The sequence below is a fragment of the Saccostrea echinata genome, unplaced genomic scaffold (assembly GCF_033153115.1).
Source record: "Saccostrea echinata isolate AGI-Se365-2 ecotype Australia unplaced genomic scaffold, CSIRO_AGI_Sech_v1 ptg000022l, whole genome shotgun sequence".
Lineage (NCBI taxonomy): Eukaryota > Metazoa > Mollusca > Bivalvia > Ostreida > Ostreidae > Saccostrea > Saccostrea echinata.
In genome coordinates this window covers 1,704,801-1,727,346 of record NW_026889771.1, presented here as the reverse complement: position 1 = coordinate 1,727,346, position 22,546 = coordinate 1,704,801, and the positions used below count along the sequence as shown (strand labels likewise).

Genomic DNA, 22,546 nt, shown 5'->3' with positions numbered 1-22,546 from the left:
AAATTTTGTGGCTGTATTTAAATATTCCAGGTACTAATTGGCATAAAATTATTGAACTTCGTCAGTTGATGCATCTTGAGTCCTCAGAGTGTGTCAACTGAAAAGTAGGTCACCATGACCTACTTTTGGAAATTTATGGCTGTATTTAAATATTCCAGGTACTAATTGGATAAGAATCATTTAACTTAATCAGTTGATTCATCTTCAGTTCTCAGAGTGTGTCAACTGAAAAGTAGGTCATCATGACCTATTCTTGGAAATTTATGGCTATATTTAAATATTCCAGGTACTAATTGGAGAATCTTTGTACTTTTTCAGCTGATGTGTTTTGAGTCCTCAGAATGTGTCAACTTAAATGTAAGTCACAATGAATTACTTTCAGAATTTCAAGCCAATATATTATTATTTCAAAAAATAAGAGACTTAAAATCATCAAACTTTGTCAGTTGAGGGATTTTGGGGTCTCGAAGTATGTTTACCAAAAAGTAGGTCACCATCTTGGGTTGTCAGTGTTTTAACCAATGTAGGTCATGAAGATCTACTTTTGAAATTGTCTAAATAAACAGGATACTTAGAGGCTTCAAATAGATGTGACAGGTTATACAATTTATTAGAAGAGTGATTCAAGGCCCTTGGCCCTCTTGTATATTTTCTATAGAAGAGAGTGTGAAGTGGAACTTTTTTTTTTTTGCGAGAGCAATTCTTTGCCTGGGATAAAGATTGCATTTCCTTGCCATGGTTTCACACATACCGGTACACAAAATGTCTTCGTGCCCAAATACAATATTTCTTTGTAAAGTTGAATCAAATGAGATAGTGTTAATTATCTTACTGGTATGTGATATTGTCTCTTCGATGAACATAAAGCTCAAACCTAAAGCTCAAATAAACCTAAAGTTCAAATAAGCTTTTGTGATCACCTAAAGTATTATTCAGGAAGGACAAAAATTGAGTAAAACCTGTAGGAGGAGTAGCATTTTGAAAAATTGTTTACAGACATCCAGCCACCTTAACATGGCTTTAGCTCTTTTGGTTTTTGACCAATGGAGCTATAAAGCAAAAGTGTAAGCAAAGATTATGTTTTTGACCAATTTATTCAGCAAACATTCACATAAATCATACATCATTAAAACAAATTTTAAATAAATCTCATTCAATCTGACTCAACATTTACTTTAAATACATATAACTATAATAATACTATAACTTTGGACGGCATGTTGATATTAAATGTCACTGAGTTAACAGTTTATCACATAAAATTATCAATAATTCATCACATTACAGAGCACTGGTTTCTTTTAAATAATTCAATGTTCACACACAGTAAGAATAAAAATCTTGTTAAATTAACAAATAATTTTTGATATGTCCTGTTAAGTAACAGAATACTTTCACAAAGTTGTTAATATGTTCAGAGTTTGTTTTACACCTGCAGCAGAAGAGCCACACCTCCAAGAATCCATCTGCTTGGCTTCTCCTTGCTCTTGAGGTTGAAGGTCCAGACAAATGTGGGACCACGAGTCTTGGTCTTGTAGACTGGACATTCATAGATGTTCCTGGTGTCCTGTCTGTCCACTGGGATAGCCCTAATAAAGATGACTGGCATGGGTGGTGCCAATTCTTTGAGTCGAGCCTCAGCAATCATACCAGTCTGCATGTCCCACCTGGCTCCCTCCATGAACAGACCATGGACGTAGGCACCTTCTCTTGGCGGGCCTGCCATGTCTTCTCGGGACTTCTTGGTGACATCACATTGCAGACACATGCGATCCAATGGCCACTCATTTTTACGAGCCATCTGCTGCATAATGGCAGTAAGGAAGGACTGTGGATTGAAGAATCCTCCGAGCCAGACAGCAGCTGGCAACTGGAAGTCAGAGGACCAGGTCTCAAGTTCCTTTACTCTCAACAGAAGATCAGCATACCAAGCTGTCAAGCCAAACAGAGATGGATAGGCCTTCTTGTTCCAGCTCTCAGGAATGGTGTCCATGAAGAGGGCATTACCCAGGTCCTCCATGTCAGAGGTGATTGTCAATTCACCCTGTTGATTAACAACAAAAAGTATTAGAAAACTGAATTTCTGGTTACCGGTAACTTTGAATTCAATCTATATATTAAACACACAAGCCAAAAAACTAAGGTATGGCTGTAAAATTATCCTAACCTTCAATCCTAGGTCAAGTTCTTTCAGGGATCTCCTGATTTCACTAGTCAGCATGTTCATACGCTCACACTCCTGGAAGGCCACCAGTACATATGGAGTTCTATCTTCTGGTGGGACTTTAGCCATGACCTCTATCATGTTGAATTCTTCTGGCAATTTCTCCACAATTTCATCTAATATACCCTTGATCTGTGAATATTCAAACCAAACAAAAAGTTATTTCAAAACCACCAGAAGGGGGGGGGGGGGATCCTCTTTTGTAATTTACTCTAAAACTTATAAAATCCTTGGTCATTTAAAGGAAATGAGCAGTTACTGACCTTTTCCTCCCTACTGACTCCAGCCCCAGCGGATGCTCCAGAATCTCTAGGCTGCATTTCCAACACAGTCTTAAACAAGTTCTCCGATGTGGTGGTCAAGAACTCAATTTCAGCATTAGGGTGGAGACCATACAGGTAGGGGCTCTCAGGTGGCAGGCACTCATCAATGTAGTTGTGGTAGCCTTTGTAGTCAGAGTTTGGAGGGATGGGGAAGCCTGGAGCCAGGTATAATTCACCATCCAGCTGAAACAGAGAGGACACATATAGAGTTGCAATATTTTACATATATTTATAATGACCACATAAATGGGGCTTTGTTTTCACAGTTGGAGGCTAAAAAAGCTAAATCTTTAGGCAGACTGATAGAAGATGATAGAAGGTGACAGAAAATTCCAAAACATGACGAGAAAAAAATTGAAATTGTTGGTTACCATTTCAGAGTGGAGGTACACTTCAAGATAGGTCCTGCACAGCCTCCTATCCCAGTCATCTGTGATGTGACCTCCATACATAATCTCTCCAAACAGGTACCTCAGATCTTCCCAGGGGACCTTGGCATTGGCCTCCAGGTAGTTATACAGAACCATAGCACTGATTCTCAAATCTCCAGTGTTGTAGGGGTATACACGGTTCCAGCCTTGAGCTCCAAATTTCCTCCTTTCACAGACCACAGCATGGAAGTAGCAGATGGCAAACAGAATGCTTTTAAATTCTGTCTCTCTAGCACACATCTCAAGTGTATCCTGCAATTTGTATAGAAATAAATTATTATTTGTAAAAAGAAAGAACTCATCTATTTAAAGGAAAAATTTCTGGAAACATTTTTTTACACTTATCATCAATATCTGGCAAAAAAAATCCTGGTAACCTTTAAGGTGAACAGGCAGCTTGTAAATTTACAGATACATGTATAGTATGAAACCATGATTAATATGAACGTAGAATACCTGGTTGAAGTTATCCAAGGCCTTGTGCAGGTTGGCAAACATGCCAGTTGGAGGTTCATTTGTGATTTTGATGGCTGCTTCTAAGATACCCTGAGGGATGATGTGGGTCTCTGGTGTGCCTGCGGGTTCAGCACTTATGTAGACACGATATGCCTCGTGGCTCTCTGTACTGTATTGCTCCAACTTCTTTTCTAAGGTTGCCAACCATTTTGCCACCAAGTGGACATTCTGCAGAAGAAGAGGAAAGGGTTTATAATTTCCTTTATAAGAAACTTTTTTTATAAATGCAACATTAGAATTTGGTTACTTTATATAAAATTCGCACCAATATAATGGTATGTCGTACCTGCAAGACAACCCAGTGACCCTCTTTAGCAGAAAGGTCCATTGCAGCCTCAGCAACAACTTCTTGACCTTGACCCAGTGAGATATTGTGGAAGTTACTCTTGTCATCTGTGAAACCCAGAGTCCTACCCAATGCCTCTACGTCCTTCAAGGGGTCGACTCCTGGGGACAGGATGAAGAATATGGGAGTGGCAGGTCCTGATTCCTCATAGGACTTGGCAAATTCCATAGCACGTCCCTCAACATATTTGGTTCCCAGTTTTTCTTCTACATAATTCCTGTAGAAAGCCAAGTGTCAATACACCTAAATATCTTGAGTTGAATCATAACCTATTTTCATGTATTTTAAGAGATTCTCTAAAACTACTCAGAAATACTGCTAACATAAATTTTAAGATATATCCAGAACTTACGTGACAGCATAGGTCATTCTGTCCGGTCTTAGGGCCCTCATCATACACAACTTCTGAAGGGAGGTTTTGTTCTTCCATTCCTGGGGGAATTTCTCTTTTTCTGGACATTCACTTTCTACAAACTTCTTCCAACGTTTGGCAGAACCTTCAATGTCTCTGTCCAAGTTCCTGAATTCTTCCATGTTAGCCATGGCCTGAATATTAAGAGAAATGTATTATACTTGACTGTATATAGGGCTGGAATCAGTGGAATATGTGTATTTGAAACCATTTGACATGTAAAGTATACAGAAAAAAACCCTTAGAAAAAAGTTTTTGATTAGAAATTACCTTGATACCACCCCAACTGTTGTTACTGAGGAAATCAACAGGACTGGTTACATTGGGAACAGCTGGGAAACGCAGAAGGAAGTCCAGCTCAACAGGGTTTATGTCATTAGCTGCCATAAGGATCTACCAAATAAAACACAGAAGTGATTTTCCTGTACCTTGTGTCATTGTGATCTTTTGTTTCTCTGAGTTCTGTTGTATGCAGTGGGCTTACCAGGAAGGTCATCTGAGAGGTGAAGATAATCTTGTCTCTCTCAAACAAGCCTCTAGCTGTGTATGTAAACACAGAGTATGTGATGCAGTCAATCAAGTTCAGCACTCTCTGCTTAACTTCCTCTGCAGGTTCTGCACGATCAATGGCTTTCTCAAATACAACACTGAACGCCTGTAAAATAAACAATTATTTAGAACCCCTTTAAAGTTTATGTGCAGCAGATTAAGAATTTAAGAAGGCTTAGATGATGCTGTACTGACCTTGAGAGAGAACTGGTACATTGGATGGATTTTGTGCAGGTCATTTAGAATGAAGTAGAGGAGGGAGGCCCTGGCTGCAGCAGGACGGTAGCTCTCACGAGCTAAATTAATCTCAGCCTCTGTTTTCTTGGCTTCTGTGGCTTTAACTTCAATTTCTGCAGCAGTCCTTTTTGTGGTTTCCAGGTTTTCTACCAGGGCATAGTCTCCCAAGAAGTTACCCTCAGCAGACGACAAACGTGCTAACAAATTGTCCTCAAGCTTTTTCAATGTGATCTTGAATTCATTCTGTTGTCGTGTGAGATCTGCCTTCAGTTTCTCCAGATCAGGTCTTTCTTTTCTAACCACAGCAGCTAAGAGCTGATCCTCCAATCCATCCCTGGTTACAGTGAAGTTAATCAGGGTGGTCTGAGCCTGCATCTCAGGTTGGTAATGAGGATTGGCCAGCTTTGTCTGCAGGATGAGTTTGAAATCTGGATGATACTCTACCTCTTTGTCACCAATCTTGATGGCACGGCCTTTTTTGATTGTGTTACGTCCAATAAGAGGGTCAAGCACAGGGTCAACTGTTTCTTCAATGTTCTCTAGCAGGACAACATCTCCAGAGGACAGGGCTCTCTCTAGAGCATCTAAGTAGCCTTTCTGTCCAAGACGAAGAATTTTAAGGTCTGCTCCATACTTGGTCTTAATCCATTTAATACCCTGTAGCTGGGGATCAATCATTAGTGGCCATCTCTCACAGTTTGTAAGAATGGTGGCATTTTCTGTTGACATTCTGTCACTGGGCAAGCCTTCATTATTCCATGAGGCAATCTGGGCATCATCTGTTAACAAAGTCAGAGGATCCAAGCCTTCAGACACAGGTATGGGTACTTTCATGCCCTTCAAAAATGGAAGCCAGTGCTTATCCATCAAGTCCAACCTGTATTGTTTTGTAAAGCATCCAACATAAGACACAAAAGCTGTGATCAGCAACACATCACCAGGCAGTGTCTTTTCTTGCTCTCTGAAGCTTTTAATGGAATCGGCCCATCTGACATTCTCAGAAGCCAGACCTCCCACCAGTCTGTTGGCCAATTCAATAGTCTTAGCTGTCATTTCAGCTTCCTGTTGACATCGAAGCTTCTCATTGGTGGCTTTTTCAAATTCTGCAGTCAATTTTGCCAAATCTGCCTCCAAACTCTGAATTTTGTTGGTGATCACGCGCAGTTTCTCCTGAGCAGCTGCAAGTTCAGCATTGGCCTGAGCTAAAGCAATTCTCTTGGGTTCTACCTCACAGTATACCCTATAGTAGATGACAATGTTGATGACCCATGAGCAGAGACCAGCAGCAGCCAATGATTTAGCTCGGATGAAGTCTGGATCAAACTCAGGATCATCCAGGTATGGTTGTACGGCCTTCAAACAGTTCTCATGGATGTTGTCTTTGTCGTAGTTGATGAGATTGTCCAAAAACACATCAACCTGTTACAGAAATTAGCTTTAGTTAAATCTGACTTTTTGTTTTTAGGGTACTCAAATATTGTTTTTGGTGAAATATAGTAGACACAACAAACTGTTTGGCATTACCTTTCCCATGATGGAGCTCTTGGCTGCCTTCCAGCTCTTGTCTTTTGGTACTTTTCCGCCGGGTGCCAGTAGACACATACAAGCAGATGCCACATTGATTACAGCTGGAGGTGGGGAACCAAAGGACTTCAACTCAGTCAAGTTGTTCTAGAAAAACATTTTTTTTTTTCATCATAAATTTGATAAGATGCATGATGAATGAGTCCCTGTTGTTGTCTTATTTACTGAGGGTTTGTATTCCCTCCTGCCTTACCTTGTTCAGTGTGTTCAAGGCTTCCTTAGCAGCTACTAAAGCAGGCTCTGCCTTGGCCAGATCTCTCTCACAATCGTTCTGCTTCTTGGTGACCTCAATGTTAATCTGTGCCACTTTCTTTTCTTCTTCATCAGCTATAGCTTTCTCTTTGGACACCTTCTCTGTTTCAGCACCGACAATTGCAATCAGTTTGTTGGCATCCTCATTCTTTTGCGCCAGCTCTACCTCTTGTGAGGCCAGCTTAGATTTCAAATCATCTACCTGTTGAATTTAATTTGGAAATATTGATGACTAATATCATGTTTTCTAGTTGATTAAAGACCCCCCCCCCCCTTAAAAAAAAAAAACTTTGCATGTGGAGATGTAAATCTTTTAGTTTATAAATGCTTCCATCTAATCAAAGCTTAATCCTCGATAAAAGTGTCACAATCTACTCCATTTTTAAAATCAATACTGACCTGAGTAGCAGTGCTGCGGAGTTTTTCCAAACCATTTTCTAGACGAACTATCTTGGCCTGTAGATCAGTGTTGTTCTTGTTCAGGAGATTCTGGTAGAGTTTGATCTGTTCCAAGAAACTCTTAGGGGTGGTGTAGTTGTATCTTCTCTCGTTACTTAGGTAAGCTTTGCTCATCTCATTCACAGATTTGTGTACAAATGACATGAACGTTGCAATTGAGCCCCTCATGTCAGGCTGCAAAATATAATTTCACATAGTATCAAACAGCACTGAATTTTAAATTTCAAAAATTGTTGATCACTCCTGTGCAAAAAGTTTTAAATCATGACTTTTTCAATTTCATACAGTAGGGTTTAGTCTTCTTCAATAGTTTAAAATAATATGAAGTTGTATTCTTTTTTACCATTACTTTTTTGAAAGTGTTTCACATTAAATTATTTGACAATCTCACAATTTGACATAAAGCAACTGTAAACTATGAATGTGTTGGTTTCTTACCGACAGCAGCTCCACCTCTTCTAAGAAGCGACCGGATACAGATATCAGAGCATCCTCTGGCCATTCGTGGAACCAGTCAATACTGGTACAGTTTGTGACGGCAGGGAATTTTCTGCTTCTGACACGAAGGGTGGATCCAACAGGGGAGAAACAAAGAACAACCTATAGTAGAAAAAAAATTCATAAGGAGATTCAGTTCAAAGTAGGAAAAAAAACAACTTTTATCTGCAATATCATAAGAAAAAATATAATTAATGGTAAATTCAAAGTATGTAGTCAAGTACATATATCACATAATTCAGAGAACATTGTACAATTCTTCAATAAGAAAGAGAAGTACATCCAAATGCTACTCACCTTTAGTGTCCTGCGGACTTTGTCAATAAAGAACCTCCAGCAGTTCTCTCTGCTGTCCTCCATACCCAGACCTTTCACCTCGTTACGTGTTCCGTTGATAATGTTCTCGATTTCATCATCTGGGAAGAGATCTGGGATTTCTCCAGAAGCCAGTAAATCATTGATCAGGACAAGGAACTTCTCGTCAGCCACCTGGGCATCAGTCATCAAAAACATCATACCCATATTTTTCAGACCAGTCTTGATGTACAGCTGAGAAATGTCTAACTTCAGATCAGCAATAGAGTAACCTTTCCTGAGAGTAATCTGGAACACCTCCAAGCTGCTGATGGAAGCAGCCAATCGAGACAAGCTCTGTTTACCAGAACCTCCAACACCAATCAGTAGAGCATTACCTCGTGGGGATTCGAGGATACGGTTGATACGGCACACATGCATCATAGCATCCTCAAACAGCACTAGGTTCATGACAGCATTCAGTTCATTGTAATTGTCTAGTGCTTCAACTAGGATCTTGTTCAACTCTGCCCATCCTTCAACAGGGTTGTATTTGGGATCGCCCACTCCTTGGGCAAAGTGGCAATATAGAAGTGGACGTTTGAAGACAATTGCTTCATCCAGATCCTGATAAAGATAGATAAGGGATTTAGTTTCTCTTCTTTGGATTTAAAACCAAGACATATAATTTGAGTTTAAATAAGTATTTTACTACATATAGAGTTACCTCAAAAGACTTCTTGAAGACATCTTTGACCATCTTGTCAAAAGTTTCCATGTCTTTTTCATCAGTGAGTTTGTCTCTGTAGACTCTCTCTGCTTCGTGTAACCACAGTCTTGTCAACTCTACTGGAGTTTTGGCACATTCTGGTAGGGCAAATAGTAGACCCTGATATTGAGAAAAAATTATTAGCAGCAGGGAAAAAAAAAAGCTTGTAATGTTTTACATAAAATGGAGAAAAACAAGATTTAAAAAAAAACCCACAAATAAAAAGATGATGCCAAACATAAACGTTGATAAAACAAGAGTAATATCATATGTACATGTACATAAAATTTCATTCACTACTAATTTATGGATGCCAAAAATGGGAAAAAAAATGAATGTCAGAATAAAATGGAATGATACCTGGAAAATGTTCGACATGTCTCTAAGGTTGAAGATGTAGTGAAATTTGATGGCAGTGGGCAAGAAAGTGGATGCCATTTTGGACTGGAGAGCCAAAGCACCTGCAATGAGCGTTGGACAGAATTTCTGGACAGCCTGGGCAAAGCCAGTCATGGCTAGATGCTGTTGCAGAATGCTGGTGTAAATGGTAGCCAGGGCTTCATTGTTGGGGAAATTAATGGAGAACACGCAGAAGTGACGCTGTAAAGAATATAGAATTCTTTTGAAACAAAAGTTAATAATTTGCTGTTCACTATAATTATCTTTGGCTAAATATTTCAACTATATAGGAAATAACTTTTGCTGTTTTTATGAATTAGCATACTAGCAACTGCACCAACGACAGCTCTTAACTCTCACTAGAACAAGTACAAAATATTAATGTATTACAACCCTGCTGATGTACATTTTATTGCAAGAAATGCAGATGTTACATGTAAGCTGCTGCTATTAAACTTTTATGCTGACTGACCTGTAATCTGGAGTCAATGGTGAAGCTACCAGCGGTGGGGTTCATGCAGGCCACGTACTGTGTATTGTGGATTTCCTTTAAGGTCAGCTTGTTCCTGTCGTACCAATGGCTGTGATCAATGTGTTGTCTGATCAATGTGTGGGGCTGCACAGTGAAGTACTTGTCAACCTTTCAAAAAAAAAAACATACTTTTAGACTTTCTGAAGAATACACATTTGTTAGGTCAGGCTTTTCAAATACACATTGTTACCTGTTTAATACACAATGTTACTTGTTTAAAACCTCAATTTGCAAGTCTTTCCAAGTATGAAACAGTAAGCATGCTTTAAAAATAATCAACTGAAATTATTTACTGAAAGGGAATGCTAACTAATGCTAGGTATTACCTCAGGCATGTTCATGTCATCCACAAAGTAGATCAGACGTCTCGTACCAGGGGGTCCAAAGTTACGTCCAGCTTTCTTCTCCAGTGGTTTTTCCAGGGTTCTCTGTAACATCTCTGATGTGGTGTAGAAGTTGAAGGGAATGTTGGCCACCATGAAGTCTTCAGACAGACCGTTCATCTTGTCTCCCATAAGTACAGTCTTTCCTGTACCAGCATTACCCACCAACATGACTGGACGACGCTTGTCAATCAACATGTCCAGGAAATACTTCACTCTTGTTGTCTCAGAGGTGTGTACCAAAGCAGCCTACCAACAAAATGGACTTTAACAATAAGTCTCAATATAATCTTCAGCAAACGAGACTTTCAATTCATTACAGATGTGATACCGATACTAGACAAAGAGTGAATCTTCATCAACTTAGACTCTAATTGAGCACTGAAAAAAGAAAGAGTCGAAATTCGCACAGACCTGTAGAGGAAGCTCAGGGTCTAGTTCAAATTTTGGCACAAGTTTAGTCCAGGGCTCAAACTTCTTAGTCTCTGAATCAATGTAGTAATCAAACACAGTGCCTGTGGTTGGGAACTTGACAGTCTTGAACTCAGTGGTCCACCATTTGGTGAATTCCACTCTGTAATCTACCAGCTGTAAATTTAGAAAGACATGGTTTTAGTTTTCATTTCTCATGTAAAAAGTCGGTCATGAATTTTGTTGTTAAAGAACTAAGTAACCAAGTAGGTTTCACTTATTACCCTCTGACTGGTAATTTTTTCCTAAATTTCAGAGATAGCTATAAAAATAAATTGTGACTGAAGTATTCAAACCTGATCCTGGAATGTGACACCACCAAATGCCCAGACAATGGCAAAGACAAAGTACAGCTCATACAACTCTTTGGCACAGTCTGGAGGTGTGTTCTCTGGGGTCAGCAGACACTCTAGGAGATAACACAACATCTGAATGTGGCTGTTGTCTGCCACGGGAGTGATCTTCTTGAAACGAGTTCGCATTGTCTCCAGACACATGGGGACATATTTGTCAAAGAGGATGGTCAAATTAGCTCTCTCTGACTGGACTTCACGCTTGTCAATCCAGCTCTGGGTGTATCTGAAATATTCACATTTACTCATGTGACTGATCTATGGTGTATAATATTATTTAATTTTTGAACTCAAAATACAAGTGTTTTAGCTTGTCTTTCTAATCAAAACAGTAAATGAGATAGTTCAAACAAGCTAATGTCTTTTGTATCTACCAAGTAAAAAGGTTCAAATGAGTTAGTTTCTTACGGGATCCATCCCAGATCCTGAGGGTTGATGAACAAGATTCCTGCCCTAGACACTGTAGCTGGGGTTGCAGTCCTCAAATGGCTGATCTCAAAGAGCAGTCTCATGGAGGGAGTGAGTGGAATTCGCTCGTTACTGGCCAGTGTCAGCACTTTGTTGTCGTCCATGACAGTGTTCAGAGACTCAATCCACATAGGATCAATATCACCGTCCAGTACAATCCACTTGGGGCCATCACCAGACATGTTGGCCAGATCACGCATTATCACAGAAAACAACCCTGGAAACAATAAGGAACATTTTAACTACTATTATATTAATCAATAGCTTAACTCCACTGGATGTTAACTGGGTTGAAATCAAAGGAAAAGAATGATAACATATGAACTACCATCCATGGTAACCATGCCAAAACCTTTTAAACCATAATCTACTATGCCTTACCATCTTTCCACTCTCTGGTTGCTGGATTAATGATACCAAACAATTCATTGTTTGTTACAGCTTTGGGATCAAGATCCACAGCAGATGGCTTCTTTCCTTGGTTTTTGTAGGTTCTGTTCAGGGTTCCCCACACTTTACTCTTTCCCACACCAGCCAATCCCAAGACAAAGACAGAGTGACGTACATCCAACAGCTCCTGCAGCTGCACAATCTGTCACACAAAGACTTGGTGTTAACGTAAATGTTCACAGTATAAAATTTAATGATATAGTAGAGGAAATATCTCAGGAGAATTTTTTAAATAAAGATCTGTACCTTGAGGATGAAGTTGTCCTCTGGCTGTAGTTTCTGGTCCAAGGTGGCTTGTTTGATTTGTTTTTCAAACTCTGGATCTCTCTTACGTGGTACATTAAGGGCTGGGAACAGATCTGAGATTAAGCCCATGAAGATTGGCAAGTCATCAATGACAATCTTGGGGATGTTGAAATCTCTCAGAGCTCTCATCAATACCTAGAGAGGACAAAGAGTGTTACCAAGTGATGTAAAACGGGATTGAATGGCAAGCTGTAAAAATATGAGAAAGTCGTAACAGAATCTGACCTGGTCCTCAGGACGATCTGGGTCACCTCTCTTGAGGGCACCGGCCACCACCAACACAGACTTGATGGCTCGCAAACCCCAATCGTAGTGGTCCTACAAAGCAAGTCAGAAGTAACATCATCCATATATAATATATCTTAAAGAGTGTTTTCAATCAGAAAGATTTCTGTTCATTATATCACCTTACCTGTTTGGAGAGCAGTTCCTTACACAGACTGTACAGGGTGATGAATTTTCTGGCCAGCAGCCTAGCTTCTAAGAAGCCTTCTGCCACCAACATGATTTCACAAATCAGTTCAAAGTCTGGCACCACCATAGCACATGGTCTGAAAACAGATTTCATTTAGACTCAGAGACATTGTTGTAACATGCACCTACAAAATTACAGTATTTTTTACATAAATTTTACTGTATAAAAACTTGATTAAAATATTAAAATAAAATTTATACTACTTTGAATGTATCTTGAATACCTGAAGAGGGCCTTAAGGTTTTCTGGCAGCTCAGTACGCCCAGCATAACCAGGGTTCATTGTAATGAAGAGACCTACAGTTGGAACCAGCTTGATGGTTTCTCCCAGGAAGTTGAATGTCTTCTTTTTCTCTTTGATGGCATCCTGAATACACTTGACCTGGACAGCCACTACAGACAACACCTCTACTGCAATACGGTTAAACTCATCAAAGCAACCCCAGGCCCCAGACTGAGCCAGTCCTTTGTAAATGTTACCAATGGATTTGTAGTCCATCTGCTCAGAGCAGTTGAACACATACACCATGATACCCAGAGCACGTCCCAGATCCTTAGTGGTTTCGGTTTTTCCGGTTCCAGCAGGGCCAGCTGGTGCACCACTCATAATCAAGTGAAGGGACTGTGTCAGTGTAATGTAACATCTGGAGAAAACAAAACATAGAAAGAATTTACTTACAATTACTATTTTTTTTAAGAATGTGGATCTCTCTCATTGATGTTTTTCCCAATTTAATACTTTTGACTTATACTAAGCTACCATTACTATCTAATTATTTATGCTATCACAGTGTGTCACCCACAAAATAAATCTTTTATTTCTTCATATCACAAGTAACAGGCAGAGGTATTGACAACTAGACGGAGAGATACAAACCTGTCAGTGAGAGGAGTAATGACCAGACGAGGAGTGTTACCCAAGTACTCATGTGAGTAACGGAACTGAGCATCGCAGATGTTGGCAAAGCAGTCCTTCTCATTGTCATCCCACCTGTGTCTGAGCTGGGACAGCCAGGCGAAAGCCTGAGAGTTGTCTACCTTGGTGGTAATCAATTTCCCCACCACGTCTCGAGCATGCACGTCAATGGTACAGATGGTCATGATCTTCTGTCGGTCTCCAGAAGACAGTTTACCCAGCAGTAGAGTAATCAGATTGTTTAGCTGCTGAATCTGTTTTTTGTTGTAGTCCTTCAGAGCATTTTCATAACCCTCCTCAAGTCTGCCAAATGCAATATTGACTTCTGTCGTCCACCAGATCTGGGTACCACACAATGCCACCTGGGCAGGGAAGTCAAAAAGCCACTGGTCTCTTGGCTTCTCTTCATATGTGGCTACAGCCTCTGTCATCTCATGCCTTACAGTACTCCTCATGGCATCCAGCAGGTTGTTGAGCCAGTGTTCTACCTATAATTTATACATTTTTTTATTAAAAATTTATATTAAAACTTTCCATCAGAAATATTTTGCTTTGTAAAGTAGATGTCATTGGAAGGCTTTTTTTCAAATCATACTTGTCCGGCCAAGTCACATGGTTTGTCCAGGTCCACCATTTCTCCATCTTTACTGTACATAGCTGTGGCAATCTTTGTGTCATTACCCTTGTCATCCTGTGTGAACTTCAGCTTGGCCATGCTGTCAAACAGCTTGGTTAAGTGACGGGACACCTGAAAACAAACAACAGGGTTAAAGTATATGTACCTTTAACACCTGCACAACCAAACAAAAGTAGTATTAAGAATTCAGAGGGGGGGATCATTGAGGGAAGTAACTTGTAACTTGTACATACAGCTGTTGGGTTGTTGCCATTGGACAAGATATCAAGCAGATCTGCAGATGAGACGAAGTAAAATCTTGGGAAGGCCAGACGTTTGGTCTCCAAGTATTCAGCCAGAGCCTTTTCACACAAGGTTAAACTGTCCTGCAGACTTTCCAAGCGCTCATAGAGGTTTGGCTGGTTTGTAGCTTCCACCACATTTTTATACTTCTCAATCTCTGACACCAGTTCCTGATGGTAAAAAGTAGCAGGATTTAAAATCATATGAGAGCAACATACTTGAAAATTTTTGACAAACTGTACTGTAGACTAAACATGGTTCCATACCTTGAAATCAGTGTCAATGCCATCGAATCTCTTCGAGTCTTCTGGCAGCTGGTTTCTAATATCTTCTGATCCGATAAAGATACTCTCCAAATGAGACCAGGTCCTCTGCACCTCCATCCAGATCGTAATGACCTGGTCAGCTGTTGACAGCTTCTTCTGCCATGTGGAAACTTCTTGCAAGAAATGGGCAATATACTTGGAGGACAGCATGTTTTGAAGTTGGACCTGTGTGATTCATTATCAAAGTTATTATAAGCATTGCATAAGGATGTGATTTAAAGAATAAAACATTTATTTGTCACTAGGAAGAATCTTCTTCAATTCTCTATGTACCTGGTTATCCTCAAGAGTTTCTATCAACTCTTCACTTGTCTTTAACATTGTGACCTTTGTTCTGGGATGAGGTTCATGTTCAAACTCCATGGTGGTCCAAGTGGTATCCAACTCTTTAAGAACCTTCTCCATGCTCATTTCCTTGACGGCTTTGTCCACAATGCCACGGACATCATCCTCAAAGTTGTGCAGGTTAAGAGACAATAGATCGGCCAAAGTAGTATTCTCATCCATAACAAATCGCACCTAAAAGAAAAATAAGACTCTGAATTTTTATAGAAATAACAACAATGAGAAGCAAATTGTACAAGAAATCATCTTACATTTATAACAATGCTTTTGCTCTTGATCAAATTCTACATACCTTTGTAGCCACCATAAGTTGTTGCCAATGGCGGTCCCTAATGGCTGGGTTCTGAAGCTCACTGACGGCCCTGAGGGAGGTCAGCATGTTCTTCACTGTGTTCTCTAGACCCAAATAGGAATCCCAGGCCCTCATTTCTTTGTCCAAACCTCTGATGTCCTTAGCAAACTTCTTACAGTCCATGTCCATCTGCTCTACATTGATTTCCTTCCAGAAGGTGGTCTTCCAGTCATCAATGCTGCTCTGAACCATAATGATGTAGTCCCAGAGTGTTTTCAGCAGTTTAATCTCTTTTCTGCACTGTTTGAGCTGCTTGAAGTCTGGAATGTTGACCTCAAAAAGTCCAGCAGAGTCCATCAGTTCCACCATCTCTTTCTCCATAGCTGCGATTTCTTCATGATACTGTAATGAAAATTTTGTTTTCTTTAACAATATACGTAACTTGGTGACAATACTGATGTGGTATTACCATATAAGATTTCCAAGGATTTATTACTTAAGACAATGATCTGTTCAACCAAGGAAAACTGTACCTTGTCCAGATGTACATATGGCTTATCACAGTCATATCTGAATGGAGGAATGGAGCGGAACTTCTCTCTGAACTTGTGTTGAGAAACATCAAATGATGCCGTCTTCCTCCTTATGTTAGCAACCTCATTTGCTTGTAAAGGAGCAACTTGTTGCTTGACTGTGATGGCTATTTTCTTTGTATTGTTCCACTGCTCTGGTAATTCCTGTTGATGCAAATTTCAAGAATTCTAGTTTTGTGACATTTAAAAAAAAAAAAAATTATTTAACTGCTATCTTCAAGAACTCCAGATTTTTTCTGCACGGAAGATTTCCTTTTTACCTGAAGTTGTTGGTGGACCTCCTCTGGGAGTTCCTGCTCATAGGTCTTCAGCAGTTCTATGGTCTGTTTGAGTGGTTCAAACATTTCATCAGTGGTGGCTTGTCTGTCCTTGACAGCAAACAAATAACCCATACACTCCACCAAGCCATTGTAGTCTCCCTCCTCTACGGGCTTCATCAGGCCAGTGTCTGTTGTTTTTATGAACTCTGCCAGCTCCTTCAGACTAAAATAGACAACTCAACATCACTGTAATTGTTAACATGATCTTCTGGTCAAAGACCAGTATAAATGGAAAGAAAAATTAGTACACAGGTAATTGTGAATTATTCTTTTTTTCAAATTAAAAGTAATATTAAATTTTATAACACATTTCTAGAAATGGCTCAAAGGGAAGTTTGATTTAGGAAGTAAATTGTACCTGTTTGTAACATGGTCGATCAGATGCTGCTTGAACATGAAGCTCCAGCGTTTGATGGTGTTCAGTAAAGCCTGTTTAAATGGCTTGGAGTTCACTCTGAACCAGTTCTCAAATATCATGGTAGGCTCTACTTTTTCTGCATCCTCATAAATTTTCTCATAGGTGTTAATCTGAAAGAATTACAGAGAAAATCATATAATATAAATATGCTGAATGGGAATCCAGTCAGAGAGTAGAAGCAACTGACATGCATGGATTAGACTCGTTTTGTAACTACCTGTTCTTTAAACTGGTCAAGTGTAGGAGGACATTCTGGGACACCGTCTTCAGCATGAGCCTCAATCTCCTCAGTTGTGAGGACATGGTTGTACAGCAGGAATTGTCTCATGAACTCATTCCTGTCATCCACCCACAGATACGAGTAGTTATCAAACGTGTTCCTATACTCACACGCTTTGTTCATAATATTCTGTATCCTTTCCATTAACTCTTGTCTCATTTCAGATAACTCTTCCATATCCTCGGCATCTGGCTGGTAGTGTTCTTGACCACTATGAGCAGCCAGTCGTCCAATCAGAGAAGCCTGTTTGTAAATATCACCGACTAGACCGTCCACTAAATCATAGAATCCATCTGCCACGCCGTAATCTAATGAGGGAATGAACACCATTTCTGGAACCTGAAGCTCAAGTTGAGCTTCAAACAATGGAGTAGGATTATTTTTACTGTCTGTTTGATCTAATAAGAATTTAAGACTGCAGTGAATTGTGTTAAAGAATCCATCTACAATCATTTCATCTACATAGTCTACATAAGCCTTCCATGTGTCGGTGTTTCCATCTGCTTTGAATAACTCCAAATTTTTCTACGAAATAGAAATTTCAATAACTTACTCTTTGAAATTAAGATTTTTATGCTCTGACAATCTAATATAATTTTAATAAGCACAAAATGAAAAAATTCTTATGTTATACATCAAACTCTTCCTTACTTGTAAAAGTCCATGGATTTTTTGGCCGATATTTTTGATTTCTTCATAACGTTTGGCAAGTCGTTCTTTCCTGTCGTCCAGATTCAGCAAAGTGTCATGTTTGTCCTCCTTCCTCTCAAACAGAGGCTGTTTACTCCAGGTTGCCATCAACATCTTAATTTCCTCTACATTGTCCTTGGCCTGTTGAACACGCTTTTCAAGGTCAATCACTTGGTCTCTTGTTTTCTCAATATACTCCCACACTCCCTGGCTCTCCCAGTTCAGTGATTTCTCGGCCTGCTCTAACTGGACATCGATGTCCTGTAGCTGGCCTTCAATGAGTGGGAACTCCACCTCTAGGATGGTGTTTCTGACCTTGTTGTACAGATGAACGGTGAGATCTAAGTTTGTCAGGTACTTCCACAGAGTGTCATTCTTTTTGTACATTTCTGCAGCACTTTGGGGAATCTCTTCTTGGTTACGTGTCTCAAGGTATTTCACCTCTCTTAAGACAGCAGTCAGTTGTGGGTCAAAGTTTACATTGATGAGTTTGGTTTCTTCATCCCTTACAACCAATGGTTGACTGAGGTTAAATGAACATGCTTCACTCACACCAGCTTCCCATTCCTTGTAAATTTCTTCATCCCACCTGTAAACACATGCCATTGTCACTGTTGTCTATCTCATATGCAAAATATTATACTGCTCAGACATCTACATTACTGTACAATAGAGCCAATCTCCATGTACATGTACTTAAAGTATTTCAAACATATACTTACTGACTCAGAAGGTTACACATTTCCTCATATTTGACAAAAACCAACTTGGCCTCTTCTTCTTCCATACACCTGTAAACAAATGAGAAAATATTTATTGAAATTCTGTTCAACACAGACCAATTTCTATCAAAACAAAATATTGAGTCTAAGGAGATACATGTATGTAAGAGCCTAGTAAATTCAGTACCTGTGTTCCAATGCCTTGAAGTTCCCCATTGAAGCTGAAATCCTTTCTCGGAGTTCTTGAGCCCATCTCAAACTGCCAGACACTTTGGGCATGTTCTTGTGAAGAGATGCCTTACCCATCTCTTTCTTGCGAGCCATTTGTTCATCATAAATAAATTTGGCTGTGTCTAATTCTGCATCCATCATTTTCACAATGAGAGGATATTTCTCATCAAAATCTTTCTTGATCAGATCTCTTTCAAGCAAGGAACCCATAATGTCCAACAGCTGCAACATAAGTAAGCAAAACATTTTTTTTTTTGTAAAAAGCCCATCAAATATAGTTTTCATATAAAATAAATGCAAATTTCATCATCAATTAAAGAAAACGATACTGGTCTACCAAATATGATACATACTTTGAAAACTGATTCTAGTCCTGAGCAGTCATCAAATCCCTGACAGATAATAGTGGCTAGTCTCCTGTCAAAGTCACCAATCTTGTCCAGAAACATCTGATAGTCATCCAAAAATTCCTGTCAAAAAAGCATTTCAAATTGTACTTGCAAGTTTCATTGAGTTAAAACAATGCTCAATGCCATAATTCTAGAAACTAGCTATGTTACTATCTTACATTGCTGCTGGGGTCCAGACAATCGTAGGATTTGTTGGTGAAGACTCCATACTGCTCCTGGAACTCTTCATGCAGCTGAACCACTTGCTGACTCAGAAGTTTTCCCTTGATGCCTCCCAACTCAACCTTCTCCAACTTCATAAACTCTAGAGCAGTCTCCATCAGCTCCTGTAAATTTATTATCCAGCTAAGCAAACACATCTTTCATGAGGAAGAAAAGGTATGAGAAAAATTTATAAATTTTTGTAAGAAAATTTAAATCTGAACGTACCCTAACAGTCTTCACTCTCTCCATAAACTTGTCAAACCGAGCAAACACCAGTTTGGGAGCAAACTCCCACAGTCTGGGTTCTGTTCCCTCTGGGAAGTAGCTCTTTAGTCTTTCTTTGTGATCCTCATATGTGCTTTTGTAGGCATCAAGGACACTGCAAGCTTTCCTGACTTTCTCAATGGTCTCTTCAATTTCTCCTTTGAAGATCTCAGATGGATCAAGGAAGTTTCTGGCCTATGTAGAAACAGATTTTAATGGGTTACGAGATATGCTTTTAATAATATACCTTTTGTTTATTCTTTCAGTGAACTTTCAGAAATTCGATTTGTTTATTTAGGTCCTACCATGTTGATAATCATGTTGCACATTTCCTGCAGAAGAACAATGATGCGAGCTGGTGTGTTGTAGTATTCTGAGTTGGCCCAGGTCAGACACACAGTATGCATCATTGGGGCAAGCATAGGGATGCTCTCATCAAATTCTGCCTGCTCATAATCTTCAAAGTGATGACGCAGGGGCTTCAGGTAAATGTTGATGTCTTGTGCCTCAGTCAAAGCTGCAAAGATATCAGGGTTAGTATCAAAGTGTAACTTCTTCTGCAAAGTGCAAAATGGGAAAATGTTTACAGAATAAAAGATAAATTTTAGCGGTTTTAAAATATTTCATTTGCTATTACCTGCCACAACATCCCTAAAGATGTCCTTGAATGTGGGAAAATAGCTGCTCTGTGTTCTCTCTAAAATCTCTGCCATCTTCCTAACTTTTGGATCCCTAAGCTGAAAGTTCATAAAGATAAATGTACAAAATCATAATAAATCATGAGTGAGGCAATAAACATTAAGAAAATCTATTATTTGTTTTTGTGTATGTTTGGAGAAGGGGGGATGAGTAACATCAAACTGTACAAACCTGATCATAGATGCATTCCAAGTTGGTGGCTTTGTTCTTCCAGAACTCAATCTCCACAAAGGGGGTAGGGTTAAGCCCCTCCAGCAGAGGTTGAGCTGAGTCCTTTTTCAGAACATCCCTAATCTGATGTGTCCAGTCAATGATTACAGACTCAATGGCATGAATAAGTGCTCTGTCAAGTGTGTCCCTGAAGAACCAAGACTCATTATTAAATATAAGATATAATTCTATAATGTCACTTCGTCTTTCTTTTCCGTTTCAAGTATTGCAATGAAACATTTACACATACATACACTATGGGGTTTTTTGTCTGTCATTCTTTTTTTTTACAGTGAGTTTTGCTAAGTTTAGTTTATTATGTACATTTTTTTCTTACTCAATATTGTATGATGTTTATAATTATTGTCTTAGTTACAGGCATTCTCAACTTACTTGTCATCCTCAACCTGTTCCACTTTCTCAGCCCCCACAGGAAGGGGAAGAAGGGTCTTTCCTTTAGCCTGACCTGATACAACATACACATTGCTCTTAAGATTGTGGACATGTCTTGTGACATCTTTGGAAACAACATGGGGCCACTGTTCATGGTTTCTATCATTGGAAAGAAGTGGCACCAAGACCTAAGAAATAAAGTAGGAGGAAATTAAAAGTAGGAGAAAATTAAAAGTGGGATTTTCTTTTCATTTATTATACAAATGTAAAGTTGATAAATCATTAAAACTAAAGAAAATGTACTATTTCTGCTGCATGGATATTTAAATATTGATCAAGCAATCAATATACACCTGTAAATCAACTTGGCATTGTTTTTAAAGACTCTGACTTGAGTTAATACTTTTTAATAGTTCATGCCAAGTCCTTGTTAATCTGTCATATTTTATGCAAGCACCTGCATATTCAATATTTGGTCTTGTCATAGAGATTTAATTGATCATTATTGTTCAGTTATAGTCTGGCAGGATTTTAAAAAGATTCTCACCCCTGACCTTTTCAGAAAATCCTTACACAATTCTAAATTAAACCATGAGTCATAACTTGATATAAAGCCAGGAAAACCTCTGTCAAGGACATTGCACGTACCTTTAATACCTTATATGTATACAGATAAAAGTTTGCTAATGACTTCATTAAAAAAAATCAATTAAAGTATATGGAATGTTATTTTAATCTTCTTGAAACTTACTTCATCAACAAAAGCAGAGAGCTGGTCCAAAGGCTGGTAGGACATGTCACCATAAAGATAGGCATTTCTAAAATTGGTATCCTTTGTAATTCCTTCTCTTCCCTTCTTGACAAAGTAGCAAGCTTTAGCTTTTGGATTGTTTGGCCATTCAAACTGGGTGTTAAGTCCACCTGCTGCAGTTGCAGTAACTATGAGACATGGCATATCTTGCTTCTCAAAGAAGTCCATATACATTTGTTTTGTCTCTTCCAAACTGTACATCTTGGTCCATTTGTCGGGCTTAATCTTGAGAGTTTTGATGACATAGTCAGCAATAAACTCCACCCGAGCATCATTTAGCTCGAGTTCCGATGCCATATTTCTTCTACTTTAGTTTTTCTAACTACAGAACATTGGATCTCACCGTACTGCGCGTTCAACGAGTCACCAATAGCAATAATGTCGCCTGTATCTATACGTTGCTACGTAAACACGTGCCCGGAATTTTACGTAAATATTACGGAATTTGCCGAGTAGATTTCTGTAGAAAAAAAAATTATCATCGCGTACCATGATAAAAAGGTATTAAAATATTTTTGAATTTTGCAGAATTTAATATTTTTATTTTTAAGATATTAATTTTGTGAAAAATTATGAACCCGATGTTGGTATTAAAGCTGCAGTGCCTATAAGTTCATGGAAAAATTGTTAAAGGCATACCCGATAATTATGAGGAAATTTGACAGATTATATATATATTTTTACTTTTTCTGTCGATTTATCACATCAATGACTTATATGTTTTGTCCTTGCTAACAAAGGGGCATTAAACTGCCTGTCTCTTTCTAAATTTA

General features: G+C 39.0%; 1 protein-coding gene across 1 annotated transcript; it reads right to left on the bottom strand.

Annotated features, from left to right (window-relative positions):
* Window positions 1–1,075: 1,075 nt before the first annotated feature.
* Window positions 1,076–22,159, bottom strand: LOC133190201 (dynein beta chain, ciliary-like). Its single transcript, XM_061325696.1, has 48 exons — window positions 21,714–22,159; window positions 20,963–21,150; window positions 20,531–20,717; window positions 20,298–20,397; window positions 19,966–20,177; window positions 19,622–19,855; window positions 19,351–19,518; window positions 19,136–19,252; window positions 18,739–19,004; window positions 18,552–18,620; window positions 17,791–18,418; window positions 17,077–17,664; window positions 16,800–16,969; window positions 16,382–16,604; window positions 16,062–16,265; window positions 15,529–15,930; window positions 15,165–15,410; window positions 14,832–15,056; window positions 14,517–14,735; window positions 14,242–14,394; window positions 13,608–14,134; window positions 12,955–13,374; window positions 12,669–12,807; window positions 12,482–12,574; window positions 12,197–12,391; window positions 11,882–12,092; window positions 11,441–11,717; window positions 10,976–11,258; window positions 10,623–10,796; window positions 10,152–10,457; window positions 9,766–9,933; window positions 9,255–9,494; window positions 8,853–9,014; window positions 8,129–8,752; window positions 7,772–7,933; window positions 7,274–7,507; window positions 6,816–7,076; window positions 6,563–6,709; window positions 4,997–6,457; window positions 4,737–4,907; window positions 4,523–4,645; window positions 4,193–4,386; window positions 3,781–4,057; window positions 3,435–3,662; window positions 2,919–3,230; window positions 2,488–2,730; window positions 2,168–2,356; window positions 1,076–2,044 (listed from the first exon to the last, which is right to left on the bottom strand). Exons 1-48 carry the CDS (start codon window positions 22,068–22,070, stop codon window positions 1,427–1,429), a joined length of 13,395 nt encoding a protein of 4,464 aa, XP_061181680.1. The 5' UTR covers window positions 22,071–22,159; the 3' UTR covers window positions 1,076–1,426.
* Window positions 22,160–22,546: the final 387 nt, after the last annotated feature.

Coding starts and splice junctions, on each gene's coding strand:
- LOC133190201 (XM_061325696.1), bottom strand. CDS start 22,070: ATGGCATCGGAACTCGAGCTAAATGATGCTCGGGTGGAGTTTATTGCT. Junction 14,736..14,831: donor GCATTGACACTGATTTCAAG/GTATGGAACCAT, acceptor TTTTACCATCAG/GAACTGGTGTCAGAGATTGA. Junction 12,575..12,668: donor AGGAACTGCTCTCCAAACAG/GTAAGGTGATAT, acceptor CTTGCTTTGTAG/GACCACTACGATTGGGGTTT.